Source organism: Camellia sinensis, chromosome 9, assembly GCF_055761805.1.
Source record: "Camellia sinensis isolate YWXY chromosome 9, ASM5576180v1, whole genome shotgun sequence".
NCBI lineage: Eukaryota > Viridiplantae > Streptophyta > Magnoliopsida > Ericales > Theaceae > Camellia > Camellia sinensis.
In genome coordinates, this window is record NC_138969.1 from 16995467 (window position 1) to 17015767 (window position 20301).

Consider the following 20301-nt stretch of genomic DNA (forward strand, 5'->3'; position numbering starts at 1 on the left):
GAGGAGAACAGACCCGAAATGTGTGAGGCCGAGGCACCCACTTTGCACCCCATATCAGAACCGAGCGCCCATCCCCAATTCGCCACCTTACTCCTGCTTCCAATAGTGGCCTAGCATTAAAAATACTCCGCCACGTGAATGATGGATTCGACCCAACGCCAGCTTGAAGAAAATTTGCAGTAGGATAATACTTGGCCTTCAAAATTCTGGCCAGCAATGAGTCCGGCGAAGACATCAACCTCCACCCTTGTTTGGCCAACATAGCTGTGTTGAAAGCCTTTAAACACCGAAACCCCATCCCGCCCATCCATTTTGGATCACAAAGAGCTCTTCAATTTTTCCAATGAATTTTTCGCTTATTCTCCTGCTGTCCCCACCAATAATTACTCACCATAGAGTCAATCTCCCCACAAAGCCCATCTGGCAATTGGAAACAGGACATAATGTACGTGGGAATAGATTGTGCAACAGATTTTATCAAGACTTCTCGACCAGCTGCCGATAAATATTTTTCTTTTCATCCATTCAGCTGTTTCCAAACTCTGTCATTAACATAGTTAAAAATCCCACGTTTGGATCTACCAACAATATATGGCATGCCAAGATATTTCCCAGATTCCACTATAATGCCAGCCCCCATTTCCGTCCGCAACACCTCTTGAGTATCCACTGCAACATTCTTACTAAAACAAATAGTCGATTTCTCAAGATTGATTTTTTGGCCTGATGCTAACTCATATTTTCCCAAAATATCTTTAACCACAGTTAATTCTTGCAAGGACTCAGCCCCAAAAATCAAGCTATCGTCCGCAAAGAAAATGTGGGATACACGCGGACTCCCTCGATACACGGCCACACCAGTGAACTGTCGCTCTTCTTCGACCCGAGTGATTAAAGAAAATAGACCCTCCGCACATAACACAAACAAATAAGGTGACAGTTGATCCCCTTGCCGAAGCCCTCGGCTAGGAACAAAAGTCTTTGTCGGACGTCCATTTACAAGAACTGAATATGACACTGAAGAAATACAATGGAAAATGGTATCCACAAACTGTTGGTGGAAACCCATCCTCTCCAAAACACCACGCAAGAAACTCCATTCAACACGATCGTAGGCTTTACTCATATCAAGTTTTAAAGCAAAATGCCTCTCTTTTCCGTGTCACTTATTCTTCAAATAATGGAATATCTCAAATGAGGCAAGCACATTATCACTAATAAGTCGCCCCGCCACAAAAGCACTTTGATTTAGAGAAATGACTGTCGGTAATATTTTTTTCATCCGATTGGCTAACACTTTGCTCACAATCTTGTAGGCCACATTACAAAGGCTAATTGGCCAGAATTGAGACATGCGTTTAGGATTTTTCACTTTTGAAATTAGCACAAGAAAGGTATCATTCACTACCGCCACCCCTTTCCGATTATTAAGGATCCCCAAGACTGCCTGTGTGACCTGTTCACCCACTATTGGCCAAAAACATTGGTAGAATAGAGTTGGTTTACTGTGACAACCCTCACCACTGTTTACGGATAATACCACTGACTACTGCTAAACTGTGACTGAACATGATTAAGCATGTTAAGTGACGGATTGACTGAAATTCTAAACTGAACTGATTGATTGAGTGTATTAGTTTAAATGCAAATCTATCTGTTTGACTGCTAAATGATCTGTTCATGTTTTATGCTTTAAACTGCAATTGAAGGCCTTATCAGCGGCCGAATCCGAAACTGATTACTGTTTTATGCCAATTAGAATTTATGTGATTTTATGATAAATTTAGTTGAAATTTGATTTGGTATTATTAAATTAGATTAAAAAGTTGTATTACATCAATTTGAGTTATTTACCAAATTGCCATTAGTGGATAATGCTAGGCCATCTATTAGTCTTGATTTACCTAGGCTTGGCATCACATTTCTTCAGCCATTTTGGAGACAAAGCCGACTAGAGAGAGAGAGAGACTTAGGAGAGAATTGTTTTCAACAAGTTTTGCTAGGAGAATTAGAAGAATTGAAGAGAGGATTGCATATTTGAGCTCCTACATCTTGAATTGAGGACCGAAGGTAGAGAATTCATCTTCTCCATTATGAATTTGAGTTACTTCTTGCATGGTTCGTGGTGAATTAGAGTTTAGAGTCAAGATTTGGTTTAAAATGTTGATTTGAGTAGTAATCAATGTATGCATGTACATATTCTTGCATTCTGAGATTGTCCTTCATGAATTTCCACATGCATGTCCATACCTTGACTATAGTACATGAATTGACTCATTTGCTCTTGTATTGGAAGCTTTGAAGTTGATTAAATTCATGCATGTTGCATGTTCATCATGTTCTTGAAGTTTTGTTTGAAAATGGGTTCAATTGGACTACCTTTGGGCTTTGATCGTGCAAATTGATCTTTGAAACATGTCATATTATGAGTTTTGAAGTGTTTTCCAAAAAATTAGCCCAAAAGGATCAAATTTGATGCTTTAAATGTTGAGTTTCATGCTTGGAGACAAATCTGGAGATTCCAGATTTTGGATCCACGCTCGAGCGAGGAACTCCACGCTCGAGCGTACACTCTGAGATCATGCAGTCCGCTCGAGCGAGAAAAGTAGCGCTCGAGCATGAAATGCGTGCATCCAGTACTTTGCATGTGTTTACAGTCCGCTCGAGCGAGGGAATGCACGCTCGAGCGAGGCCTTGTGTCTCATGCTCGAGCGGGAGTCGAGCGCCCATCGAGCGTGAATTTCATGCATCCAGTACTTTTGCAGTCCGCTCGAGCAAAGAAAGTCACGCTCGAGTAGAGCTCCTTTGTCTGCATGTCCACTCGAGCGTAGAAAGCCACGCTTGAGCGAGACCCCTGTTTTCTGAAAATTCTGAAAAGTGTTTTAAAGTGCATCTTTGTATCCTCATTCTATCCTAGGCATTCCTAGGCCTAGTTTAAGGCGTCTTAATGAGGATAATGCTATAGAACCACACCGAGTCAGATTAGGGACTAAGTTATTATTTCCCAAACGTGTAACTTAGTGTGTGTTCATCCTGTAACTGTGTAGGGTTGGCATCCGAGGACGCTCACTAGCCTATCTGTAGCCCAGAACTCTGTGAGTAACAATGTTGTAAAGATATGTTCAATCGTGAATATTTTCTGAATGATTTACTATACTGGTTTCTGAAATGATATTTCTTACTGAATGAATGCTTGTCCTATTTGCGAACTGTATTCGTGGCATCCATAGCAATTTACTGTTACTGTACTGTACTGCTACTGTCACAGAGATCTCTGTCGGTTCCCATGTTTGTAACCACTACTGTTTACTGATATGATGGCCATCAATTGACTATTCGGTCTGTTAAGACCTACTGTACTGTTGCTATTGGATGTACCACTTATGACTGCTATGATCGAATAACTGATATACTGTTCAACTGACTGTTTTAAATACCGAAAGGACATTCATTCTTAACCTCTTTGCGCATACGTTATTCACTAGGCTTTAGCTTACTATTTATATATATATGTAGGTGTAGCGTTGGGTTAAACTCCCTTTTTGTCAAGCCAACCAACGTGCCTGACTGCGAGGTTCCATGTGTGTCCAAGCCAAGGCTACTTCGGGGTGTTTTAGATTCTCCCTTTCTGTCTCTGTTTTGTATAGACTGTATAGACTTGTACTGTACTGTTAGGGTAGGGATTTGGTCCATAACCTGAATGATTTTATATGTATGTATATATTGTTTGTTTCTGATTGTGAATATGTATGAAAAGTCTTTTTGCATACAGACTGTCACAGCTCATTGGACATCTTTTATTACTGTTTTTGGCTTTCGCCAGCCCCTGTACTCTGTATTACTGTCTTTACTGTTAAGCTGGCCTTCGGTAATCAAGGATTACTAGCTGGTTACGGTGCTAAACCCACAGGGGCGGGTTTGGGTAGTGACATTTACCATCCGGGCCCGGTGCTTTTGTAGGATGCATTTGGAATAACGCCCGTGACACCTCCTCTGCTGTGTAAACTTGCGCTAGTTTCGCATTCATCGCTGGAGAAACAACCATGTGAATTTTATCCACAACATCTCCAATACCCTGCGGTTGTCCAGACAAAAAGAATTCTTCAAAAAAGCACACGGCAATTTTCTCCAACTCCTCAGGCTTAGTGCACCATTCACCCTCATCATTTTCAAGTCCATCAATCCTCTTCTTCTTACGCCGCTGGGAAGCTTTGGAATGGAAAAAGGAGGTATTGCAATCTCCATCCTTTAACTAATTGGTCCATGCTCGTTGGCACCACAAAGCCTTCTCTCTCTCAAGGAGTTCATCAATCTCACGGCATAAATTCATACGAACACAGTTGTCATCTGTCGAGATCACATCCTGACCATCCAAACACCGTACCTAACACAACTTAGTTCGAATTAACTGTTGGACGTGGCCGAAAGTGGTCCTATCCCACTTGGATAAACCAACACTCACCTTCTCCATGTTACCCCGCACACTGTCCATAGTCGCCTCTTGTACACGGCCCCAATTAGCCTTGACAACCTCCTCACAGCTTTCGTCACGAAGCCACATCGCCTCAAAATGGTATATACGTGGTCTACGCCGATTCCCTAACAGGCTCTTGTGCTGGCCCAACAAATGGACCATAATGGGAATGTGGTCAGATGTGGTACATGTAAGATGAAACACGCGAGCCTTCGGAAATAAGCCTAACCAAGCTGCATTAGCCACTCCTCTATCTAGACGTTCACGAACCATCCCAGATGGTATATTATTACACCATGTAAATTTGAAAGCCATGTCAGCTAACATACAATCTGAAAGCACTTGTTGGAAGGCTTGTATCTGAACTCTACTTCGGTCATTCATACCCACTTTCTCTGATGGCAACCAAATTTCATTGAAATCACCCACCACCATCCACGGTAGCTCCGATAAGCCATCCAAACGACGAAGCAACTCCCATGAAAACCGTCTGTTAGCAACTTCTGGGTGGCCATAGAACCCGATAAATCTCCATGGCAAGTTCCCCTCGCCGGACTCCACCACAGCATCTATATGCCCACTAGAATAGCTTTGTACTAAAACTATCACCTTTGGCCGCCATAATAATGCTAACCCCCTCGACAAACCAACCCGATCCACAAACAAACCCCCAGCCATGCCAAGTTTACACCGAACCTACTCCATTCTGCTTGCTACACATTTAGTCTCCATAAGAAAGACTACATCAGGAGCTTATTCCTTCATCAGAAGCTGAAGATTACTAACTGTACGCGAGTTCCCAAGCCCACGACAGTTCCAACTGAAGCATTTCATTATGTTCGGCGGGGCTACCCCGCAGCCTCTACCGTTGATTGGAGAGAGGAAACATGCTCATCCTGTCCCTCAAAGAGCTTAACCTTTTTACTACCAGTAGAAGAACTAGAAGACTCATCACGAAGACCCCGATCTCGCTTGCCCACTGTCAGCTTCATACCACCAACACTAAGCTTTTGCTGGTCCAACGTTTGAGAGGAACCCCGTGCCAACTTCTTCCGCTTTTTCCCCACCTTTAATGGGCCAGCAGAAGGGGGCACACTGAGAAAAGGGCGCATCGAAGAGGCCAAAACTGGACTGGACTGCCCACTAGGCCCACAAAACTTGGACCCACCTGGACCCCCTAAACCCCAGCCCTCCATTACACAAGCCTGTTCTTCAGGCCCAAAACTGGCCACCACCTCCATATCCTTTTGCCCATCAGGCCCATCTAAAGCTTGGTCCAACCCAGCCCACTCCCCAGAAATTTGAATATTAGAACCTGGCGCCAAGGAAGATCTCCGCTACCCATACCATCCTTAGATCCCACCAAATCCGCCCCTCTATTAGCAATCACGGGATTTTGGGAATCAAATTGCAACTTACTGGATTTGAAAGATCCACCGAGGTCCCCTGCAGGTGTGGTTGTTCTACTGTCGCCGAAACAAAAATAGGGGTAGAACCAACCCCAGGCCCACCCGGATGCAAAGGCAAGTCCTCCGGTATCGCCTGTGAGCTTCCTGCTAACTCCTCAATCCCCCCATGGGACTCCCTTCGAACCCGTCCCCGTGGTGCTTCAGCCCGAAGCCATGGACCATATTGCAATCTCACCTCCTCCCTGTGTGCTCCTTCCAACAACCTGTTCCCACAATCGCGAACACTATCGCCAAGCAAGCTACAATGAAAACATAAGTTGTGTAGCCTCTCATACTGGAGCGTAATCCATACAGATTCTCGACCACCTAGCGCCAATTTTAAACCCCGCCGAAGGGGTTTATCAATATTGATCTCAACTCGAATACGAAGAGTCCTTCCCCAAGCAATACCTCCGTCACCATACTCCATATCGACAAACTTCCCAAGGTTATTCCCCAGCAAAACCCCCACATCTCGAGTCATACTGATAAGAGGGAGATTAGATGCATGGACCCAAAACTCCATAGTTGAAAAAGTGATTTCCGACGACTGTAAAGCTCCATTAAATTCTTTCAACATGACCAATTGTTTATCAAAACTCCAAGGGCCATTAATCATCACCCTACGCTTGTCAACAATATGGCCAAACTGTATCAAAAATAAGTTATCACCCAAAGCCTTGAACGCTACTCCTTTAGATGCCTTCTAAACTGATGTCAAAGTGGACCGCAGCGCATCCATATTAAATGGACACAAGGTGAGAAGTTTACCCACCAAGCAAAGCCCTACCTTCACCTTAGTGGAGTGAATATGAACCTCATCCACGACCACCTCTGCTTCCTCCTCCTCTGTCAAGACAAGCCGCCGTGCCAAGTCTTCAATAGAGTCCGCCATTAACAACCCACCAGAGAAAAAAACAAGATATGCAAACCTACTAAGAAACACCCCTCACTAAAGGGGAACGAGCCTTGTACAGGACAAGAGAGAAAACTCCTATCAGAGAGGAGACTAGAAGATTGAATGTTATGCTTAAAGATTATCGGAAATGAATTTTTGAAATTCTATATATATTTGTTATGTTGAAAAGTTTGCCTATTTTATAATTTAGCTTTTCTTCTACTACTTGTGTTTCGCTTTGTTGAGGCGCGCACCTCGCCTCATGCCTCGTGCTCAGGTTATAGGAGACCTTATCGCCTCGGTGTGCCAGTCTTTTAAAACATTGGCTCATATATTTTTTCATTGATTAGTATAATTTTATTAAAGATGAGGCACCAAGGAGTTATACTAAGGGACTGTTTGATAACCTGATTCATCACTTAAAACTGAATGTATTAAGTGATAATCAATTAATCTTGTTTGATAACCATAATTGATATCACTAAAAAATTTAAGTGCCTTCTAAAATGTAGGCTAAAATTTAAGAAAATTTTAAATAATATGAAACTTACTTAATTTTAACTCAATTTATAAATACTAAACATAAGCATCAATATACATTATTATAAATTCACTACCACCATTGTTATCACTGCTGCCACCACTGTTACCACTACCACCACCATCATGCTACTGCCACCACTACCATGTCACTGCCACAACTGTCACCACCATCACTGTTATGCCACCACCACTACAACCACCACCACATTCATCACCATTGTCATTGTTGCCATATGTACCACCATCATTTTGCTACCATTACCATCACTATTGTCGCTGCCACCAACACTACCACCACCACCATACCATCACCACCACCACTATCACCACCATTACAAAATAAAAATTAAAAAAATAATAAATTTTAAATTTGATCTTATACATATCAAACAACTTGTTTTTAATTCAATAATTGAAATTTTATCAAACAATTTTTTATCTTAACAAATTCAGCATTCAATTTTCAATTTTTAGTTTTATCAAACGCCTCTAACTATACATCAAAAATCACTCAAAAGTCTCTATTAAATCCAAAAATTTACCTATGTATTTACATGTGTATGAAGGCATGTATTTTGACTTGCTTTGACAATCAGAACCTGAAGTGGATAAAGTCTTGCAAATGGGTATGGTTCTTAAAATGGTATAAATTTAGTAATATTGAAGCTGAATATGTAAACTCTGTACTAGAATTATATTAAAATCCTCAATCATGAGCTGTGGTTGCCATAATACATGATGCATGCTCTTATTGGAGATAAATATTTTCAGATTTGATTTGGGTCATTTGCAGTTATCTGCAACAAAATAGCTGGAGATTAAGAACATCTAAGGAGTTGGAGGGAAAAGATAGTGGTATGTATTTTTGCACTGTGGCTGATAATACTATGGCTGTCATAAATGCATACCACTATCAGAACCTGTGGTATGTATTTTTGTACTGTGGTATGTATTTTTGTACTGTGGCTAATAATATTTTCAGATTTGTATTTTTGTAGTACATACCACTATCTTTTCTCTCAAACTCTTGCGGTTATCTGCAACAACATGGCTGGAGATTCAGAACATCTTAGAGTTGGAGAGGAAAGATAGTGGTATGTATTTCTGTACTGTGGCTGATAATACTAAATCAAATATGAAAATATTTATCTCTAATAAGAGCATGCAACATGTATTATGGCAGCCACACTACAAAAATGCATACCACTATCTTTGTACTGTGGCTACCATAATACATGTTGCATGCTCTTATTAGAGATAAATATTTTCAAATTTGACTTAGGTCATTTGTGGCTGTCTGCAACAAAATGGCTGGAGATTCAGAACATCTCAGGAGTTGAAGAGAAAAAGATGGTGGTATGTATTTTTGTACTTATTTATCTCTGCTAAATCATATTCATATTTTTAAAGCTGATATATGCACTAGGCATGTTTTTATGATCTTGTCTTCCAAGGGAAAAAATTAAAAACTGTTTTTATTTTGTATATATTTTTTTCAATATATGTATTTAATTTTTTTTTTTTTTTTTGGTTTTTTGAAAAGTAAGAAATGATAACTCAACCAAGCACTCTATAAGAAAATTGCTTTTGCCTCAAGTTTTTTAAGTGTTATGTTGTCCTTGTGTCAAGATGTTCACTTGAATTAGTTTTGCTTGAGAATGTTTTGTATGTCACTTGTTGTGGGTTAGTATGGAACTTTGCTAGCTTTGACAAATTGCTCTGAAAAGTTTTTGTCAAGTCAAGTAAGGAAAATAGATCCTCTAAAACTTGGGTTAGTTTACTATTATATTATATTTGGGGACCATATCAAATAATGTCTTGTGCTTGTTGGCCGCGGTAAGTAGGAATCGCAACGGGCTGGGGGAGGGGCCGGGGATTATACTCCCTGTCCCCGATCCCCGATCCCTGAAGATATGAAATTTCCCGTCCCAACCCCCGATCCCCGACGGGGAACCCATCACCTCCCTCCCCTTCGGGCCCCTGCCCCTGCCCCCGCCCCTGCCCTCGCCCCCGCCCCCGTTCCCTAACAAGGATTGGGTTTCCCCGACCCCAAAAAATCCCCGATGACGTCCAGATCTGAGCCAGATCTGTTCAACAACAAAAATAATAATAATCATAGATAAAAGAAATATATATGTTAACAACAGCAACATTTTCATTTTCAGATCTAAGCCTTGAACACAGACAACAACAACATTTTCATTTTCAGATCTGAGCCTTGAACACAGACAACAACAACATTTTCATTTTCATCAACATCAACATCATCAATAACATGTATTAATATGATGACATAGAGAGAAACAAACAATTATATATATATGATTAACAATAGCATATATATATATATATGAAAAAAAAGAAAAAAAATCAAGGTGAAATCTAACACAAACAAACGATTATATATATATGATTATAGAAAATGAAATCTAACACACACACACACACACACACACACACACACACACACAGAATCAGAGGTTGAAGAGGATAAGGATGAGGACAATGTCCCTGATCTCCGACCGCTGCAACCAAATCTTCCAGATCTGAGCTCGACTCTGGTCGTCGAATGGAAGAGGCGGTGGTGGAATGGTAGAGGTGGTGGTGGCGTAGCGGTGAAAGAGGGAGGGAAGAGGAGCTACGATTGACTCTTGTCGTCAAATGGCAGAGGTGGTGGTGGAATGACAGGGGTGGTGGTAGAGCAGCGAGTGAGAGAGGAAGGGGAGATGAGCTACGATTCTGCAAACAGAGAGAGAGAGAGAGAGAACTGAGAGAGATGAGATGAGAGGCGGTATGAAAGGTTGTGTGTGTTTTAGGGTTTGGTTTATTTATATATATATATATAGATATAATAGTAATTTCACATCGGGAAGACGGGAACGCGCCGGGTACGGGGTTGGGGCACTTATCCCCATCCCCGACCCGAAATTGATCGGGGATTGATTTTTGAATACCATCCTCGCCCCGTTGGGGATATTTTTCGGGAAAAAACCGTTCAAATCGAGGTCAGGGGGTCTGGTCCCCGTCGGGCCGAGTTTAAATTGCCATCCCTAGTGGTAAGCTTTGATACCATTGTTGAAAATTATGGCAATTTCTTTTATAAACTCTGATACCACTTTGGAAGTGGGAGAGAGTGTGTAAATTACTTATTGTGATTCACATAGAGACACAATATTTAACGTGGTTCGGCCTCACTGCCTACATCCACGAGAGAGTAACAATTTTCACTTATATAATGGAAATTACAAAGAGATTATAATGGAGGAGGACTCTCTCTCATTCAACTGTCATTGAGCTCCCCTCTCACACCAAAAGAGCTCCATTCTCTGCCACAAAGGGTCAATCTCTCTTACTCATTGAACAGAGCAACTCTCTGTAACTCTCAAACTCTCTAACTATCTTAGAAATCCCGTCTCCCACTCCTGAAGATGGTTTGTATATCTCTCACTCCTAGAGATTACATTTTCTCTCACTCAATCTAAAACAATCTCACAATCTCTCTATTTGTAGTTTTATTCTACAATGTAAACACACAATATGAACACAAGAAAATACAAATAGTAAGAAACCAAATCCAAATTGAACTACTCAGTTCCAGAAGTTTCTTCTTCATTCTAGACTCTTTTTTAACTTGAACTTTGTAGCCTCCAAATGCATAGTGATGAATTTTCATGAATACTCCAAAAGCTTCTAGCTTCTTCTTCTCTTCTTCAAATTCAAATTGAATTCCACTTCTTCAATCTGGAATTCTTTGGAACCTTCTTTTCCAAACTCAAATTGAGTTTGGTTTCCAACCATGATGTCCTTTAGTGCTTTGGTTAACTCACAATGTATTTTTCAATATCTGCAGCGTTCTAAATAATTTGGTTTTGCAATTGGTGTACCAAATTTTGACATGGGCTCCGGTAAATTACGAAACTGTTTAACTTCCATTTCTCTTTTAGTGTAAATTGTGAATGCTTTCATTTATATAATATATGTACCACGATCAAATATATATATATATATATATATATTCGTTATAAGAATGTGCATACGTGTTTTCATGGAAAGAAAAAGATAAACATAGAAGCTATCATAATTAGTTATAATTTCTCATACAATTTTACTTGCACGTAGAAACTCCCCTTCTCTTAAATGATTTAAATCATTTTATTATAAGTATGTGCACGTGTGTTTGCATGGAAAGCAAAAGATGAGTGATTTGGTTCATTTTCTTAACTTCCAAAATTGTAATCGTCTCGAAAATTGGAGGTACCTTTTTGGTGCTCATAGAAACTTCCCTTCTCTTAATCTGGGTAAGCTCAGGATTTGACCATATGTGTTTTGGTGTAATGACCAAGTAACTGAATGGGTAAAACATTAGATGGCACTTTCTTCCTGCAATTTTAGTTGATGGGGGATAGAAAATTAAATAACCAATCCAAATGATCTAGTTTTGCCATAGTAGATAGTCTGAGCTCAAACAACTAGCAAAATTTGGTTTGGCCTATGGAAAATCTAGCACATGAGAAAATTAGACGTCATATTGGCAAAATTATGTTAGAACACGAAGGTAATATGCTGCTGACATAAGCAAATACTTGTAGACTGGGTTATAACCATTTTCAATGCTGGGTGAAATCATTAGGTGCCATTGATGAGTTCATTGATTGAGTAAAGATTATTTATTTTGCTATCCATACGGGATATAGCCTTTTGTTGACATTTATGTAGTGTCAATTAGGTAAATGCGTGTTTGCACATAAATGACAGATCTTAATTCATGAATGCTACGGAGTGTTTATGATGCTTTGCAACATCCATATTTCCAATCTCTGCCCTAAAGATGAGCATCTGAGAGTTATCAATAAAAAAGAAAACAAAAAACAATGAAATGTCTTTTGGTAGTGTATAGTTAGCTAGCCTCTTGCCAACATCAGGAGTTAATTGTTTGTCATTGTAGTATTACTCTAAAACAAATGAGTACAAAATTACATCAATAGAAAGAAACAAAGCTTACATATTTGAATCAAAAGCTCAATTACTATTTTGAATTCTGTTATGCTTTTTGTTACTATTATTGCTATGTTTCAACGAAAAATATTTTTTAAAAATGTTTTTTTATGGTATTTTCTTTTTAAGTGAAAATATATTTTTAGTATTTATTTTTGTTAAACTAACTTTTTTTTTTTATAATAAAATTCAAAAATTGAACCAAACAGATTTTTATTCTTTCATTTCCTGTGAAATCATGACATTGGATTACATGAAATTATTTATCCCTAGATTACTGGTCTTGAAATTACTAATGTCTTACAATTATGTAATGTATCTAACGTTTGCAATGTTCTTGGAATAATATAGCGGATTAGTAAAAGAACCTTGCTATCTACTTATACCTTATTTTTTATTTTTTTTAGAACCCCTACCTTCTCCATTTTTTTTAAAAGTGCTTCTATTAGCATCTCATTTATTATTTTGAACTCTCATTTTTTTGGTCCTTCACTTATAAATTTTAAGACCCTTAAAATTTCTTCTCCTTCTAAACAATACTAAAATTGTCCTTATAAAAATTTCACCCCCACTCAAATGCACACCACCACATCCTTAAAAACCATTATCTCTCAAAACCCTTAAAAATAAAAAAATAAAAAAATCTCCAAAACCCATTCTCTCTCACAATGGTGGAAAAAAAATATTTCAGAAGTGAATTGATCGATGTAAGGAACATGTTATCTACAATCTTCACTTTTTCTTCATATTAGGTACGTATGTCTTTCTTCAATTCCATCAATTTCTTTTATCAATCCTAAACTCTAAAAACAATAGATATAAATATATATGTGTATGTGTGTGTGTGTGTGTGTGTGTGTGTATGTGTGTATCCATAGTTCGAAGGAAGCAAATTCACATTTTACTCAGTCTCAATCTCGCTCTTCCCCTATCTTTCGAAGTCTCTCTCATCTCTTTCACTAAGAATGTTCAGACCTGTGTTCTCAAACAAATAAGCTATGCTCGGGCCTATGTTCCCAAACAAATAACCAATGTTTGGGTCTGTGTTCCCGAACTTGATAAAACAAAAACTCCTGCAAATGTGAACAATTTTAACCCTTCAACATGTATCAAATTTTCATGTTTGGACCTATGTTCCTAAGCATTCGGGTTTGTATTCTGGAACAAATAAATAATGTTCGAGGTTGTGTTCTCGAATTTTGGCCATATGTTCGGGAGTTCAGTTCCAAAAAAAATACAAATAGTTTTTACTATTTTTGATGTGTTTTTCAAGAAACTTACTCTTACAATGCCAACCTCCTCCAAGTTAAGAACACCATCAAAACTATGAATCTCCTCTAAACTTATATTGTTGTACTTCTCTTGTATTATGACGTTGTGGTTGCCGAAAAACTTTCTACTCATTACCACTGTCATTGCCAAAAAAGTGTGTAATATGTTCGGGAGTTCAGTTCCAAAAAAAATACAAATAGTTTTTACTATTTTTGATGTGTTTTTCAAGAAACTTACTCTTACAATGCCAACCTCCTCCAAGTTAAGAACACCATCAAAACTATGAATCTCCTCTAAACTTATATTGTTGTACTTCTCTTGTATTATGACGTTGTGGTTGCCGAAAAACTTTCTACTCATTACCACTGTCATTGCCAAAAAAGTGTGTAATCGAATGATTGCTATCGTTGCCGTCAAAATATCATTGTCGGGGGGTTCTCAAGGTTTTAAGGGTGGGATTTGCGAAAGATGAATGAGTGGTGATTGTAGACGCGCCCCGAGGGCCTCATGCTTTTACAGTTTGGACTCAAATGTCACGGTTCTGAATCTAATCCTGCAAAGTGCAATGCGAGACTGATAAATCACCAAAGAGTTCAAATCTGGCAAATCGTTTTGGAAAACTTATTTTTAAGAAAGAAGTGCCAAACATAGACTGCTTCGCCAGATACAGAGTCGCCACCTAAATATTTTGTTTTAGGGGAATTTAGGAAACCCTGACTCGTTGCCTAAGGCCACGTGTCCGTCATCACCAAAGTTGCCTCGGCTCGGGAACTTGGGTACAATTGGGGAAGGTCATCTATGAGCACCCCCGCTCGCCCGATCCGAAGATCGGCCTGTACTAAGCATGATATCTTGTTTTTGAAAACACATGTGTTCTTATTCCGGTTATTAACTAGCTTACTACGTGATGCGCACAGCATACAAGCATAGACTAGATCGCCTAAGTTGGAACAAAACACCTCATGTTTGTTTGGGAATGGTTTGAATGTGCTACTCGCAAGTAGGCTAAAAATGCGGATTTCAATGAATTGTCCCAATTCAAGCAATCCAACCTTCACCCACAGGCATTCAGGCAGCTATATTACATAAGCAATTAGCCTCATGGCAAGCATGCTGTCATGTTAACATTCACATACATGCGAGATGCTAAAGCATAAACACTCACAGTGTATTCCGAGCCAAAACAAAGAACATGTTAGTAATCAATGTATGATCCAAGTCCATGTTAAGATGGCTAATGCATCACATACAAAATGCAACTAGAAGGCTCGGCTAGTCTAAAATGGCATGTAAGATGCGACAATTCGATACATGTATTCAACTTAGAATTGAAATACATTGCAGTTAGTATGATGCGCCGAGCCTGGTGCATGCAATACAGATGAATGATGCAAACATGCATAGCATAAGGATGCTAATTGAAACGTGCCCTAGAACTAACCATCGTAAGCTGTTAAGTAAAAGGGAGAAAGAAGTGGGGGTTGGAAGCCATGCATCACACACACGCACGCTTATTACACAATTGCGCCCTCTCGACGGAGGGACCGAAAGAATAATACAAATTACATAATTAACTAACTAACAAGCTAATTAATTATTACACAACACTTAACTAATTAAGCAAACCAATTAAGCTATGAAAATAGTAAAAACAGCCTCGGGAAGAGGGATGCAAGCGTGCTAGGACGGCTTCGCTCAGAAATCCATCGCCATGTCACATATTGCCTCTGTTTACACTGCTCTGTACCTCTGAAAACTGTGCCAACTTCTGTGACACTTCTGAACCAGCTTGGGGACTTTCTGAGAGTCCATCGGCCAAGAGATAGAGCCATCGGTCATGGGAAATTGGTCATCAACCAAATGTAAAGCTCTCGGCCAACAATGTTTAGCCAACCAGCACTGAAAGTAGCCGACTGGCCATTTCTTCCTGCAGAATGCTGTGTTGCTACAGCAGAGGACAAACAGAGCATGGCAATACATTTACAAGGCAATGTTTGCACGACCACCCTCCTTATCATGTTTGAGACTCAAAGGAGTGTAGTCCTCGACCCTCAGACCACCAATCACGCATTTCGATGCATGATGGCCAAAGGAGCCGAATGTGCAATTCAATATGGAGTGAAATGCACAAAAAAAACACATAAGGGACCCCAACCTCTATCATGCTTGATCAAGAGGCAAGGGATGCAAACATGCAAGCAAAACTAATGCAACATGAAGCATGTCAAGGACAATGTCATACAAGGCTAATGGTAATAAACATGCCAAATGCAATGCAACCTAAACAAGCATGCAAACATGCAAGGCATGTGGCAACATTCAAGCATAGGCAAGCCTGTAACAACATGTGGGGCAAGCATGCAACAACACGCAAGGGACAATACATGCAAACATGCAAAGCAACTTAACAAAAAGGGCATGCCAAATGCGATATAACTCAAGCATGCAACAACATGCAATCGGCCAAGTATGCAACAACATGCAAGGCAAGCAAACATGCGATAAAGGTCTTAAACCAAAATGGATAGCTCTCAAATAGGTCCAAATCAGTGGCCAAAGTGATGAAACAAAGGCATGAAATACACATATAAACATGCATGCTAATGGTCTAACACCCTAAGCATTGTAGAGCAACTTTTAAGAACGCTTAAAGGGAGACAAACATGGATATTAGGCAAACATGTTAAGCTCTAAAATCATGTTAAAAGAGATGCCAAACCGACCAAAGTACACAAGCAAAGCATGCAAGAAAGCTTAAAGCTTGAAACTAGCCTAAGGGTTCAAACCATGGCTATACAAAGCAAGCCCCAAAGGGCCCAGAGGACCTAAAGCAGTCCTAAGGCAGGTCCAAACAAGACTGAAAGCAAGCTCGAAACTAGCCAACACAAGCTAGAACACAATGCCAAAACATGAGGCATGCAAGGCTACCAAAGAGGGTGTTACACTACACCTATCAAAACCAAACATGGCATAATTTAAGCAATGAAAAACAGAGTTATGGCATGTCAAAGTATGCCCAAAAACTCACTTAGATGGCATCCCAAAGACCTAAGCCTGTTGGCATACACAATGACACATTCATGAGGCATAAAACACAAACCCTTTAAATATGGACTGAAATAATATTGCAAGTGATGCCAAACCACTGAAATAATACGAATAGAGCATGCTAGTGACTCAAACACCAAAAGCTAACCAGCTAGATTGCATGGTAGCTATACAAAACAATGTAAGCATGACCAAAACAATGAAAAACAGAGCTCAAGCATGTTAAAACAAGGATAGAAGCTTCATGGAGTTAAGCCGAAACATGCAAGCATGGTAGTCTAAATGCTAGATACATGTTAAGGCAAATGAGGGGATTGCAAGGTAAGTATATGGTGCATGCAAGAGACCACTAAACCAACTTTAAATAGAGGTAAATCATGGAAAAACAACACCAAATACTTGTTGAAATGAAGCTAAAACAAGCTAGGCATACAAGCCACCAACATAAGCCACTTATGCTAGTATTCAAGATGACAAGGAGAGGGGATGAACCTCTCCTATTTAGGACACCAAAACCACCTCTCCACCACTGAAAATCCGCTGAATTTCAGTGGTAAAGAGGCCATGCAAAGCTCAAAGCAAGGGCTAAAAGGGATGGCCTAAAACAAGGCCTTAGAGGGGGTAAACAACCCCAAACCTCAAAATGACCTTAAACAAAGTTCAAAAGCAAGTAAAAATAGAACTTTTATCAGTTAATAGCTAAGCTTAAAACAATAAGCAAGAAGGGCTAAAAGCCTAAGCAAGAAAGGGGTATCTAAAGCAAGAATGCTCACCCTTGAAGAACACCTTCAAGAGCACAACACCAGCACCATTCTCTGATCAAAACCACTCCAAGAACCCTAACAACAACTCCTTAGAACCTCAGCAACCAAGGATGGTGTAATGCTAGGTGTTTGTGTGCAATAGTGTGAACAAAATCACTTTAGGTCACAAATAGACACACAAATGATAAAGATAGGGAGTTATAGAGATAGAGAGAGATACAACTTTTTTCTAACCCTAATTTCAGAACCTCTGAGAAGGGAGGAGGGCCTCCCCTCTTATAGAAATCCAATTTACAAAGCTTCTTGGAGAAGCTAAGCAAAGGGCAAATGCCTTTATACACGTGTACGGAGCGGGTTAATTGTGGATGCCAACTGGCATAAAATATCTGCATAAAGCAAATGAACAGGGTTCGGCCAGAAAACATGGCCGATCGACTAATATAAGGGCCGGTCGACCAAAAATAGTATCGATCGGCCAACACTTTTGGCCGATGGAAAGAAAACAAGGCCGATGGCTTCAAGCCTTGGCCGGTGGGTTGAGGTAATGGCCAACAAGCCACCCTCTTCCCTCAGAAGCAAAAACCCAAGTGCTTGGTCCACAACCAAGCACAAAACAGACAAGTTGAGAGATCTTGAGGCAAGGCACGCGGCCAAGACCTTCGAGAACTCAAAACGAACACGAGCATGGATGATCATCGAATGTTCAAACGATAGTCCAAGTCTTGAGGACGGTCAAAAATGGGGTGTCTACAATGATAGATGTGGGTACTCTCATAAACTCTATCTCATGATTTAGTGGATGTGTGGGCTGAATTGTGAGATGGGGTGTCCCAAAATGATTGATGCCCTCTTTAGTAATTTCATTTAAGGTTGTTATTGTAATAAAATAAAATAAGTAAAAAATGAGGAGTCCAAAATAATAAATAGGGTGCTAATAGAAGCACTTCTTTTTTTTTTTAATTCTAATTTTGTCCAAACATAAATTTCACTTTTACTCTCATCCATAATCTTCTAACCCTAATTTCCCAAACTCTAATCCTAATCCCTTTCAACTCTGGCTACCATCTTCACCAACTATCGGCCAGCCCCTCACTGCTAGCCACAGCTACCTAGCCCTTCATCGCCAACAATAGCCACCTAAACCCTCACAGCCAGTCGCCAGCACTTAGTCCATCTTTGTCTCACCTTGCAACCCCCAACCCTTCCACTTCCATCGCCGTCGTCTTCCCAATCCCGTCACTCCTCTGCTGGCGTCCTTGTCTTTTTAAAAGCACAAAAGTGGAGGCAGAAAGAAAGAAGATCTACTTCCCAACCCATTCATCTCTCTCTCTCTCTCTCTCTCTCTCTCTCTCCTCGCATGGTGCCGCGAGCCCCATTTTCTCTCTTTCTCGATCTTAATAGATCTAGGGTGTCCGTCACCCATCCTCCCTAGCCGCCTGCCGCCGTTTCCGTAGCCTTTGCAAAATCGACAAGATCATATAAAAAATAGAGGGCTTTGAAAAGTGTGATGGATGGATTGAAAAGTAGGTCGCGGTGGTGGGGTTGCCAAAGAGGGACGTTGACGGTCGCGGTAGTGAGAGGCGTCAAAGAAGGGCGCCGTTGATTGAAGAAAATGAATGGCTGACCATAGGTTAGAAGGGTTAGGGTTAGAGTTTGGGACATTAGGGTTAGGGTTCGTAGGTGGTGGTTGTGAGGGAGATCGTCAGAGGCAAGTCGTCAGTGGTGTGAGTTTGTATGTTGGAGTTGGAGATGGAAGTTGTGGCAGCCAGAAGTGGTGGCTGGGGAATGGGATAGAGTTAAGGTTTGTTAAGTTAAGAGTGTAAGGATGAGAGTTATTATTGGTATTGTCGTAGGGGTTTAAAGAGAAAATAGAGAGAGTTCATTTAGTTGAGTCATGGGGGTTTAAAAAAATGAAAGACCAAAGTAAAAAGAAAAAAATAAGGGTAAATTATGCAAATGGTTCATGTAGTTTATACGATGTGTCAATTTGGTCCCTGTTGTTTCAATTTGCTTGATTTTTCCCCTTAATTTAACAAATTGTGTCATTTTAGTCCAATAAATAACAGTTGTTAAGTTTGGTAGACATAAAGTCTAAATTGACACATTGTGTAAACTACATGAACTAAATTAACACATAGTTTGACTTTCTGTTTACCAAACTTAACAATTGTTATTTATTAGACTAAAATGATACAATCCGTTAAATAATGGACAAAATCGAGCAAATTAAAACAACAGGGACCAAATTAACATATCGTATAAATTACAAAGGCTAGTAAAATCCTATTAGTAAAATTCTATCCCATATTTGTTTAGAATTACTAGTATATAATATAAAGTCCATAATTTGTTGATAGTTTGGTCTTTTGGACCCTCCATTACGGGAGGTTTTAAAGGCTCCTGCAGAACTTCTTGAAACGCCTTATATATTAAAAATAATATTATATTGTTATACACATTAATTTGTGTGTCAATTAACACATTAATTAAATATAATATTAGATAGGATCATATTGAGTGGTGTAACTCTTATGTATATTAGTTGGGATAAGCTCCATTGTATACTTGAATTTCTCTATACTCATCTATATTCTTCTTGTGGGCCTAAATTTAGACTCACATCGATAATCCAAATCGCCTATCTTGTAGGTTCTATAATAAAGATTATCTATGTAAAAAAATAATTTCATCGGACATCTATAAACATAAAAAAAAATCATATTTTGTTTTATAAAATGAATAGCAAATAGGATCGTAAATTTAAACCATTCATTTTGTAAAATAAAACGTGATTTGTTTCTGTGTTTATAGTTGTCTGATACCTCTAATTTTTTGTATGGATAACTTTTATTTTGAAGC

General features: G+C 39.5%; 1 protein-coding gene across 1 annotated transcript; it reads right to left on the reverse strand.

Annotated features, from left to right (window-relative positions):
• Positions 1 to 1162: 1162 nt before the first annotated feature.
• Positions 1163 to 5152, reverse strand: LOC145799260 (uncharacterized). The gene is made up of 3 exons (XM_082888805.1): positions 4463 to 5152; positions 3989 to 4201; positions 1163 to 1456 (listed from the first exon to the last, which is right to left on the reverse strand). The coding sequence occupies exons 1-3, from the start codon at positions 5150 to 5152 to the stop codon at positions 1163 to 1165; spliced, it is 1197 nt and encodes a 398-aa protein (XP_082744931.1).
• Between the last annotated feature and the right edge of the window lie 15149 nt (positions 5153 to 20301).

What these genes read in the sequence shown, in the direction of transcription:
- LOC145799260 (XM_082888805.1), bottom strand. Translation starts at nt 5,152, where the DNA reads ATGGCTGGGGGTTTGTTTGTGGATCGGGTTGGTTTGTCGAGGGGGTTA. An exon ending in TGCGGGGTAACATGGAGAAG is followed by an intron (nt 4,202 to 4,462) that starts GTGAGTGTTGGT and finishes AAAGCTTCCCAG; the next exon opens with CGGCGTAAGAAGAAGAGGAT. An exon ending in AAGTTTACACAGCAGAGGAG is followed by an intron (nt 1,457 to 3,988) that starts GTGTCACGGGCG and finishes GTGGGTGAACAG; the next exon opens with GTCACACAGGCAGTCTTGGG.